The sequence below is a fragment of the Gobio gobio genome, assembly GCF_949357685.1.
Source record: "Gobio gobio genome assembly, chromosome: 3".
NCBI lineage: Eukaryota > Metazoa > Chordata > Actinopteri > Cypriniformes > Gobionidae > Gobio > Gobio gobio.
Window position 1 is genome coordinate 50,808,651 of NC_137099.1, and position 12,330 is coordinate 50,820,980.

At 37.6% G+C, this 12,330-nt stretch overlaps 1 protein-coding gene across 1 annotated transcript in view; it reads left to right on the forward strand.

The window, feature by feature from the left end:
• Positions 1-12,330, forward strand: part of sorcs3a (sortilin related VPS10 domain containing receptor 3a) — a gene marked incomplete at both ends in the record, with an annotated part of 376,847 nt that overhangs the window by 279,578 nt on the left and 84,939 nt on the right. The window contains 3 exons of the mRNA XM_079813000.1: positions 5,060-5,136; positions 6,352-6,443; positions 11,052-11,159. Coding sequence (XP_079669126.1) covers positions 5,060-5,136; positions 6,352-6,443; positions 11,052-11,159 — 277 coding nt within the window. The remainder of the gene's footprint in view (positions 1-5,059; positions 5,137-6,351; positions 6,444-11,051; positions 11,160-12,330) is intronic.

The window sequence follows — 12,330 nt, forward strand, 5'->3', positions numbered from 1 at the left end:
TGTTATTTACTCAGCCTTATGTCATTCCAAAACGCATATGACATTGTCTTCTGATTTTGATAAATGTCCATACAGTGGAAGTCAATGGTTATAAAACTGTTTGTTTACCAATGTTATTCGAAATATCTTTTGTGTTCTGCAGAAGAAAGTCCTACAGGTTTGGAATGACATGAAGGTGAGAATTTCCATTTTTGGGTGAATTATACATATTGTTGGCCTATAGTTTGCATCTTTCATGGTCAATTAGGTTTACTTTTAATACTCAATCTGAAAAAAAAAATTATGATCAATGGCTTATAACAACATATGTTTTTACATCTCTTTAACTCATCAAAATAAGTTCAACAATTTTTTTTTATAAGTTATACAAAATTCAACAATTTCAGCAGTCAGTTTAACAAATTCAGTTCTAAGTGTAATGTAATTTAAGTTGCAATGACTTAATCATTCAAGTAGATTGTACTTAAAGGGTTAGTTTGCCCAAAAATGAAAATTATGTCATTATTTACTCACTCTTATGTCGTTCCAAACACGGAAGATCTTCGTTCATCTTCGGAACACAAATTGAGATATTTTTGATGAAATCTGAGAGCTTTCTGACCCCACATAGACTGCAAAGTTATTACTACTTTCAAGGCCAAGAAAGGTAATAATAACATCGTTAAAATAGTCCATGTTACTGCAATGGTTCAACCTTAAAGGTCCCATGACATGAAAATTTCACTTTATGAGGTTTTTTAACATTAATATGAGTTCCCCTAGCCTGTCTATGGTCCCCCAGTGGCTAGAAATGGCGATGGGTATAAACCAAGCCCTGGGTCTCCTGCTCTGCCTTTGAGAAAATTAAAGCTCAAATGGGCCGATCTGGAAACTTCCCTATATGTCGTCTTATGGGGAAAGGTTACCTCCCCTTCCTCTGCTTTCCCCGCCCAGAGAATATGGAGAAAACGGATTCAGTTTATTTTAGTCGCAATGTCAGCACAGGCTTTACAAACAGACTTTTACAATATGGATTCGACAGCACCGCCTCAAACAGTGAGTAACAGTGTTCAGTAATGCCTTATTTGTAATCAGTGATTTCTGATGTGTAGCTAATCATTCAAGTTCACACAGACTTTCTTCCTAAATCGTTTAATACTGTTTATGCATCAGTGAATCAAGCCAGTGACTAAACGATCAACTTCACATTGGTTCTCTTAGTAGCATGAAACAAATCTGTTATTTAAATTGTGATTAGATGCTAGATTAGCGATCAAAGAACACTCTCTTTATAATGTTCGGATCTGTCAATCACACGTTGCGAGTGTATCTGCACACTTGTCCAAACTGCCATTATAATGAATGACGCTGTTATGCTGCACAACGAGGCTCTTACTGTATTCATGTCGATATTGTGTTTGCTGTTAGTTGTGGTGAAAGCATTTTGTGAGAAAAATAGGGTTGCAATGACGAGATCCCTGCATTCACGCGATCAACAGACTGTCTGTGTACTCAATGCTCATCACTGCAGCCTTTCATGTGATGGAAAAAGATCTAAAAATAATGCTATAATCAACACTTTCATGATTCGTTAATCTCGACAGCTGTAATAGTAAAAAAAAAAAACGTAGTAAAAGTATTCGAGAGGGGTTCCACCTGTCAAGTCAAGTCGACTTTATTTATATAGCGCTTTTTTCAATGCAGATTGATTCAAAGCAGCTTCATAGTGTTTAACAGGAATTTTATTAGGCTGTACAGCTGCTCCGGAGAAAACGGTGATGTCATCAGCTAATTTCAATTATCATACAGTGACAATGTGGGCAGATCATGTAGTTTATATGGTTAATTTAGTTTACTAATTAGATTTATTTGGATATTTATTTGAAAATGTTGTGTCCCCAACTGAGCAAGCCAAGCCAAAGGCAACAGTGGCAAGGAACCAAAACTCCATCAGGTGGCATAATGGAGAAAAATAAACCTTGGGAGAAACCAGGCTCAAGGTTCTCCTCTGGCCAATTAACAAACAGCGTATGATTATTATTCTGGCAACTTTACAGGTCAGGGGTCATATTAGATCGGAATATTCGAATGATCGGACGCAACACGCCAGAGACGGGTTTGTTGAGGATCACGTATCGATTAAACTATTATTAAATTGCAATATTCGAAAGATCTGACTCATCACGGCAGAGACGGGTTTATTAAGGATGACGTATTGATTAAACAATTATTAAATTGCAATATTCGAATGAGAGGTCATAGATCCATGTACATCCGAATACATGTGTAACAAAGTTCGTAGAATAAGGAGGAAGAAGACCGGGTCTGCGTGACTGGGACTCGTGTTTATTCAGAACTCTCAGATACAAACAAAATAAACTTGCGCTCACAAAAACAATTGCTCACAGCAATCTTTCTCCAGCTCTCTGTCTCTCTGGTCCACAAGTGCCCAGTCCGTCTTTCTCTGGCAGTGCTTGCTTTTCTCTGGCTTATATCCACGCTAATCACCGCAATCAGACGCAAGTGCCCATCGCCACTCTCCCGACTCTCTCTCTTCGTGCAGACCTCGCTAAACCACGCCCCCTCCGCCACAAAATGTAATACTCATTTCAAATGCAAAGATGTCAGCCAATCACAACAGTGGGCATTTTCACTGAAGTCTCACAGCAGACATGGCCTTTCAAACAGAGCATTCAAGCCACAGGGCTAAAATCAGGATATAAATAATTCCTTTTATTTCTAAATTATGACATTTTATGATGTAAAAATCATACTAACAATATAAGTACACCTCAGGAAACATTAAAAAAAAAAATCCACGTCATGGGACCTTTAATGTTATGAAGCAACAGAAATTCTTTTTGTGCACAAAAACCCCCAAAACAAAACAAAAATAACGACAGTCTCTTCTGTGTCCGTCTGACGCTGTTAAAGTAGTTAACACAGTGCAGCGCCTCCAAGTTCTACGTCAGAACGCCGGCTCACTATTGGCCGACGCTGTTCACATGTGCACAACAACGCATGAGAGTGATGCTGACGCAGAAGCTGGACAATCAGTGGCCAATACAAAGCCGGCGTTCTGACGTAGAACCTTTGAACGGCGTAGGAGACTGACACAGAAGAGAAGAAATAGTTGAATAGTCTTTTTTTTTTGCGCACAAAAAGTATTCTCGTCGCTTCATAACATTAAGGTTGAACCACTTGTAGTAACATGGACTATTTTATCAATGTATTCACTACCTTTCTGGGCCTTGAAAGTGGTAATAACATTGCGAACTATTCGGGGTCAGAGTGCTCTAGAATTTCATCAAAAACAGGCCTATCTTAATTTGTGTTCTGAAGATGAACTAAGGACTTACTGGTTTGGAACGAAATGAGGGTGAGTTATTGATGACAGAAATGTCATTTTTGGTTGAACCACCCCTTTATTTATTTTTATTTTTTTACAGTGTGATAGTTAGCAGCTTGTATTGTATTTTAATGCTTAATTTGCCAACTAGCTGAAGTGACTAGCTCTCAGTTGCACAGTTACACTGCCCTGCTATTAGAACAAACTATGTGGTTCCATGCAGTTAGCGATGTACAGTAATACACATAATTCTCTTATATGAATGTCTTCATATTTGCCTGCATTGTTTTGGCCTATGCAATGGCTTTGATGCATGTTCGCATGTTTGATGCATGTAAAACCACTACACTAATCCTGTTTTCCACAAAAATATAAAGCTATACAACTGTTTTCAACATTAATAGCAATCCAGTGTAATCCAGATGTAATCAAGTGCCATAACTCATTTCCACTATCACTTGTCCTGTACTGTAATGAATGGCCAGGTGTCAAATATTTGTCATGAAATCGCCTCAAGTGCAATCAGTTTTTAAATATATAGAATTTCTCTAAGCATGAAAATATCTCTCATTTCACATTCCCAGTGGGTTTGCTGTTAAAGTTGTCACTCGAAGGAAATAAGCTAATTTCTCACAGGCAACTCAAGGACGTACAATCACTTCCCCTCAGTTCATTCTGACAGTCAACAGCACACAGCAGAGACGACTGCAGGCGGGTTCATGCTAGTCATGATTTTCATGTGCGTTGGCGTAAAACAACAGCGACACAACAAAACTACATAAGACTATCAGTTAATCTGTGACTATGCAGCACTCTTTCCTTATCTTTCTTGTTCTTTCTACTGTAATTCAGTCGTTCCCAGAGGAAAATGTTATTGCTCAGAACTTTCTATTTTAGAGCTTTAGGACTTTGACTTGGATGTTTCTCCTAAAATCCACAAAAATGAGACAATTGTTTTCATATGAAATGAGTGTGGATATAGCATACAGTAACTTGGGGGGTGGGTGTCCCGAGCGACATACTGAAAGCGGCTGGCCCTAGAGCGAAAACTTGTTTTAGGATGATCTCAATAAACAATGGTTAATCTTGAACAAATGATGAACAGACCATTAGTAAAGGATCAGTATATAATTTGTTGATGTAATCTGGTCTTTGTTCAAAAGCGCAAACATGCAGGGTGTTAAAACAGCATTTATTTGTTTGAATAAATCATGAATAAATCATTTACAAAGCTTTCTGCATCCCCTTATCTAAAGTGTAAACTATTCATCACTTATATATACGGATATAGGCGGTATATCATACCACTTATTAATAATTTATGAATGTATAGTCATGTTTTGTAAATGATTAGTTCATCATTAACTATGACTTATAAGTGACTTATAACTGAACGTTATTATAAAGTGTTACCCAGAAATCTCAACAACCCTAAACTTTTGAATGGTAGTGCATATTATTGTCAGGATGTGAGGGAACATTGCAGTTAGAGCTGAGTGTGTTTGTGTATGTGTATATGCATCTTGTGTGTATATTGAGCTTATATAAGCATGAATTGAGCAAATATTGAACCATGCTGCCTGACCTAAATTACAAAGGCTGGTTATTCAAATATAAATGCATATTTGTTGGTTTATGGATTTTAAATGTGGCCTGCTGGTGCTCTACATTGTTTGATTATTTAACACAAATGCTATTTGTTTTTTAATTATTACATGGTTTATTTCCTAGGAAATATTGGCTCCGAACTGTCTTACAATAATGTGGCTATGTTCATTTCATCAGACGCAGGCAATAACTGGAGACAGGTACGGCTGCTTCACACCTCTGTACTAAAAAATATATGTACTAATTTATATTAACAATATTAAATTAACAAGCTACAGACAGACAGACAGATAGATAGATAGACAGATAGATAGATAGATAGATAGATGGATGGATGGATGGATGGATGGATGGATGGATGGATGGATGGATGGATGGATGGATGGATGGATGGATGGATGGATGGATGGATGGATGGATGGATAGATAGATGGATAGATGATAGAAAAAAAAGCAGAAAAAAAAGCAGCGTCAAGTGGTTCCACACAACTATATTGAGTAATTTGCACAAATAACATTTTAGTTAAATATTATAATATAATATTTTATAATATAATATTTGTATGTGCATTTTACTTAATAATGTTGTGTTAAATTTATAAAAGTTTATTATGTTAGGTGACCAGATTTATCAATATAATTCACCTTATAAAATGTACTATTTGCTCTACAAGTGTAAGCAGAAAACTATTAAATAACAACAAGCATATTTTAGGAACAAAATGCAAAAATAACTAATTGGAAAAACTTAATTTAATTGAGGGCAGGAAGTCCATCCATTAAATGTGTATATGAGTGCCCACAGCCTAAACACAGGCACCACTCTTCAGTATAATGTACTATATATTTACAGAAGCTCCAATAAATGTCCAACATAGCTGAACATTAACCACTAACATAAACTAACAATATATTTCCCTTTACTGAAAAACACATAAGATAACACGTTAATCCCTAAATTTACCTTCCTAATGCAGTCCCTTGGAAAGCATGCTGGGAAATACAGATCCACTGCCCAGTTTGTTCGTTTCACTCAGCAATGTTAAGTTGACCAAACAAACTCTTATTAAGTAAAGCTGACAATACTCATTGTTAGTAGAAACAACTCAGTAAATTTAAGTTCATGTAGTTACATGAGTTTTTTAAGTAATGTGAACAAGGATGATTTGAGTTGATAGATAGATAGATAGATAGATAGATAGATAGATAGATAGATAGATAGATAGATAGATAGATAGATAGATAGATAGATAGATAGATAGATAGATAGATAGATAGATAGATAGATAGATAGATAGATAGATAGATAGATAGATAGATAGATAGATAGATAGATAGATAGATAGATAGATAGATAGATAGATAGATAGATAGATAGATGAAAATAACTCCATGTTGTTCTTCCCATGATGCAGATTTTTGAGGAAGAGCACAACGTGTGGTTTTTGGACAAAGGTGGAGCTTTGGTTGCTGTGAAGCAGCCCACTGTGCCCACTAGACATCTTTGGTAGGTGAAAATAAGTTTGATTCTGCCAGATTTATTCATGCTGGTTTGGTGAAATTCGCTTCACTTGCTTCGGTCGGCGCTCTAACTGTCTGACAGGGTCAGTTCTGTGCTATCAAGATCGCTGAAGGGAAAAAAAATCAATGAGTTGGTGTAGGTTGAACATGCTCCCTACAAGAACAAAACTGAAACAGCAGGACACAAAGGCTGCCAAATAGCAGATTGGAATCAGTTTTTGCGTGGCGAACCATGGGAAGTGTTCCATATTAAAGCTTCCCACTTATCCCCTCGAGTTCACACATTGGTTCCCTCTTCAAATTGGCCCTCTCTGGTTTTGCTTCAGCGATGTTTAATCCTCCAGAGTCTTAAATCTTTTGTCTCTTATCACTCGAAGCGTTTGGCTTTAGTTTTAGGCCCACTGAAGTGTGGCACCTTCATTTTTTAGTTCTCTTAAACAACTCAAGCGAGACAGTAAGTGGAGTCACAACTGTGGAGGGCAGTCGTGTCATTTCCTGCAAGTATGACTTCAAATAACAGCCTTGACTGTATGTTCTCTTAATGGATACATGTCAACACTGCCTCAGTGTTGCTTTTAGCAGACCGGAGAAAACTCTGAGGCAACTTTGCCATCTCGCTTCAGTCCTTTTGTTGTGACCTTGTCACACACGATACTATACTGTTTGCACCTGTGCAATGATGTTGATAAGCCGTCAGAAAGTATCTGTCTGATACTTCTACTCCTCCTACATGTGAAGATGTAAAAAAATTGTAAGCTATTTTTTGTTCGTTTTCATGTTGCTTCTGGTTTTCTTAAACCTCTGCTATTTACACTAGTTAGACAATATTTATACTTATAAATAGCGGCAGATACTATTTGCACTAGTGGTGTTGTACATTAAACAGTAGGCAATAATATCAGAGTGTAAATGATTATATTTGTTAAAATTATTAAATGAATGCCGCCTTATTTGGTACAATAAAGCCCTGCCTAAACCTACCCCTAACCGATAAACACACGTTAGACACTTTATTTCTACTTTTCAAATAAATGTCTTTCCAATCTGTTATGGGTTTGGAAAAAGGGATTAGAGCGAGTTCGGCAAAAGGCGGATTCGAACCTTCGGTCGTTTTGCGTGAAATTTCTGCTGTATGCTTTACCCATATACTATTGCTTCTGTACACATACCAGTGTCTTCTGTCCTTTTGTCTGGCACAACCAGACGTCAGTGGGTGGACTTAGTGCAAATAGCATGTGCCAACAAGGTGGGCCATTTGCACTTAGTGTAAATAGACACTCTGTTAATGAAAACTTTGACTAAAAAATTCCATTGATGACCTTTTACCATTGACAATGACAAGATGACACCATTATCATTAAACACTAAGGGCCCCTTAGTTCACATATAGCACGTTTTGCCCATAGACTGTAAAAAAATATGGACGTAGTGTCCGTGACGTTACCCATAGGATTCTGAAGAGCCGTTTTGAAGCGCAAAGTAGGGTCGAGCTGGCCATTGCCATCTTGTCAGCACGTAATCGCGTGTCACTCCCGGACAATAGAAAATGGGCAAAGAGGCGAGACGTGAGTGGAGCTGAGGTGACGTGATGACTAACAGACAGCAGACAAACGGCAATCCACCTGTCACTCAAAGTGGCCACACCCTTAATTATGCAGAACTTTAAGGCTTTATATAATGTAAACGAATGAGTTATAAAAAAAATTAACCCCCCTCACAGTTGTCATGAAGGGCAAAATTAGCCGTATAGACCAAAACACAATTTGTACCAGACTGTAAACATGTGTTTTTCTGCTGTAAAGTTGGGCATTTTAACATGGGGCTCAATGAGATTCTGCTGCCTTCTGGAGCCTGTCCCTAGTGGCCAGTCAATGAATTGCAGTTTAAGTCACTTCCATATTGGCTTCAAGAGAAACTGCGGGAGGTTGCCGCTTGGTTTTGCCATTCCACTGCACTATTTTTTTTAATTGTTTTTCAATGTAAGCGCACTTGTGGCTGCAGAATAAATGCACTTAGGCTCCAATCACACAGAACACGTTTTTCAGGTTCGAAAACACGAGGCGCACTGCACTGCCTTTTATTGGTCGACGTTTTTTAAATTTAGAAAATAGCAGCGCGCTGCGGAAACCACTGAATCAGCTGTCCTGTCAGTCTAATCAAGGTAACGGTCGCCACAACGGAAGACCCGCCCCTCCATTCATTCGATTGAACAATAGAAAAAAAATGACGTCGGGCGCTTTTCCGCTCCGAGTTGATTTTTTTTTCAACCTCATACGCTCAGAGCGCTCCTTCTAAAACGCGAGGCGCAGCAGGCGGTTAAAACGTGAGGTGCCCGGGGCAGCGCCTCTCTGCCAACTCTGTCATTACATTGACGTAATTTAGAATTATTTAAATTATTAACATATTTATTATCAGTTTAACCATTATACACCTTGACAAAAATATGAAGTTTTCATTGACTAAAATTCCCAGTAGGGATTCTGATGAAACAGGAAGTGGGTGGGGCTTTAGTCAGAACTTCATCAAATTACTGAATGAGAGCTTTTCTTTTGTAATTTTGTTCCCTTCATAATTATAATTTAACAAAAATGGCTTATAAAACTCATGAAATAATAATTTTATTATAATAATTACATTTATTTAAATTTCTCCTAATTGTCAGAGCCGATAGCCATTGTTGGTTGTGATTTTAGAAGTTTATGTATAATATCTTGCTATGCTATCCTCTTGCTCACTGCCGAATAGTTTTTCTATTATTCGGTAGAATTCGTTATTTGTTTTGAAGCCATTATCCGTGCATTTCTGAATAAGGTACTCAGCCTTGGCTGATCAACCAGCCAGGGACCTGGAATCGGTCGTTTTTCCGTATGCTCGGCCTGGACTGGTGACCGGCTGGTCAGGTTCATTTTTTTCCGAGCCAATTCATTTTGTTGTCAGCGGCACAGGCAATAACATCAGCTGTGCATTCTCGCTCTCTTCTCTCTGACTGCGAAGTGACACACACCCGCCTCCTCTCACTCACTCGTTTCATTCAGTTCAGTTTCATGCTCACACCAAAAGCGGGCGCCCTATAAGTGCGCACACATAAAGCAACCTCTCAAACTTGTAAGTTGCAAGTACCAAAGTGAGTGGCTTACTGCACTTAAATGGTCAAATACAAGTCAAGTCAAGTCAACTTTATTTATATAGCGCTTTTAACAATGTAGATTGTTTCAAAGCAGCTTTACAGTGTTAAACAGGAAAATAATGCAGCATAATTTTATTCAGCTGTATAGCCATTCTGGAAAAAAACGCTGATGTCATCAGTTCATTTCAATTATCACACAGTGACAATGTGGGCTTTAGATCAATAATTAGATCAGTAATTTAGTTTAAATGGTTAATTTAGTTTATTAATTCGATTTATTTCGATGTTTAGTTGAAAAATTTAGTGTCCCCAACTGAGCACGCCAAGCCAGAGGCAACAGTGGCAAGGAAACCAAAACCCCATTAGGTGACCTAATGGAGAAAATTAAACCTTGGGAGAAACCAGGCTCAGTCGGGGTGCCAGTTCTCCTCTGGCCAATTAACAAACAGCGTATTATTATTATTATTATTATTATTATTATTATTATTATTCTGCCAGCATACAGCTCAGAGGTCATAATAGATCAGAATATTCGAGGGACCGGGGGCAACATGCTGGAGACGGGTTTATTGAGGATGATGTTGATTAAATAATTATTAAAGTGCAATATTCGAATGATCGGAGGCAACACGCTGGAGACGGGTTTATTGAGGATGACAGATCGATTTAAGTATTATTTAATTGTAATATTCGAACAATCGGAGTCAACACGCCGGAGTGTTACACACAAAATGATGTCAAAATGCCCATCTTGCCCATGGTGAGTATACAGTTAAACAGTCAATTTTGGAACATAAATAGTTGAGAAAGATAACAGTATATTGGATCCATGCATAAATGACAGCAGTCTAATATTCCTGCTGTTGTCTGTCATGTTAATAAAAGAACAAAAGACAAAGAAAATCACTCTCTGTTCTTTAACTTTTGTAACTTTAATTGTAAGCATTAATCTTAAATTAAATAATCATAACATTTTTTACAATGAAGACTATCCAGTGTTATTTTTTCTGAAGTATTTAGACCCGCCTGAAAAACATAAAGACATGTTTTTCATATCTCTCTTTATTCTATTTTATTTATTTGTGCTGTTGTTTGCCCTTTTTTTATTTGTTCTTATTTTATTACTGACTTTGTACTTGTGTTTTTTTTAGGAAAAACAATTTGCAATGAAGAAAAGTAGATTTTTGTTTGTATGCTGTCAATTATAGATGAAAGAAAATCCCCCAGGTCCGCATCGAAAATCGGCCAAGAAAATTGCAATCGGTGCATATCTAATTTCCAGATTGAATAAAAACAGGATAGGTTGACTAAATATAATAAAAACTAAAAGGACATTTTGCACAGAATTAAAGCTAAATGAAAACATATCTGAAGAACTTAACCCTATTCCAAACCCACATGACATTCGTTCTTCTGTTTGTAGTTTTGTCATCCTCTGACATTTGAACATCTCAATGTCTTCTGCAGGATCAGCTTCGATGAAGGTCGTCAGTGGACTCGTCACAGTTTCTCAGCCATGCCACTGTTCGTGGACGGTGTTTTGGTGGAGGGAGGTGCAGAAAATCAGATCATGACGTAAGTCTGTAGAGGTTTGTTTTTGACCATCATCTTTCTCTCACACACGCACACAGCATGTGCGTCCTCATTATGTCCTATTTCTCGAATATATTCCTCTGAGCTCTGCTCGTTCAAGAGATACACTCACGAGGAAAGGTTAATTAATCAGACTCTTAAGCTAATGTTGTTTCGTCTCAGTGAACCAACAACATTTCTCATTACGTCTCAGTGCTTGTATGTAGTTTAACATTTTGTACTTTTTTCAGGGTCATTTTGTACTTTTTAATTATTACTTTAAACACACATTAAACAATCCTTGCAGTATTGGATAAGATGGGACTGAAATGATCGGGTTTATTGTTAAATATAAACTGTAGCTAACCCTGGAATCCTGCAGCTCTGCAGAGATGTTGGTGATATACCTAGTCTCAGCCTCAGATGTCATGACTACAGTCACTTTACATGTCAGTCAGACGGTCTCTTCTTGACTAAACCCGGGTGCACACACTGGATTTTTGCTGTCGTACGAACTCGAAGGCATTTTCTTTCTCTCGGGAGTAATCATGGTGAAATTGTGAAGCTCGTATAGTCACGGCTTGCATTGTCAGAGGAATTACGAGATGAACCGAGTGCGTTACGGGCACCTCTCGACCTCCCGATAATGTTTAAATAATTTTGACTTGTGTATAGGCTGCCCCCTATTGCCAAATCGTACACAACCACATGACATAGGCTAGATCTATGAATATTGGTTATAGAGGGTTTAATAGGGGAAACTGCAAAAAAAAAAAATTACAACAAATGACTACATCAGTTTAAAGGAAAGTCGTGTTCCTTACAACTGACCAAAGATCCAGAGACCAGGACGCTTGTTTCCTGACATTTATATAAGCCTGATTTCGACGCTGGGCAAATACATAAAGCAAATTTGCCTGTGAACGCTTTACATAAATACAATATAGGTAGGTCTAAATCCAGGTGATCACTTATATCAATGTTATATCGTCATAATTAAATATTTAATTGATGAGTGGTCAATACAATGTATAACAATGCAATATATAGGGTAGGATTTTACCCCAAAATTCAAAAACATATTGACACAAAATGATAACGGTAAATCCACGTTTCGTTGCCTGGAGTTCAGTGGTTTCTGTGAATTGCTGCGATCCAGTTGCTTATCTTTTCT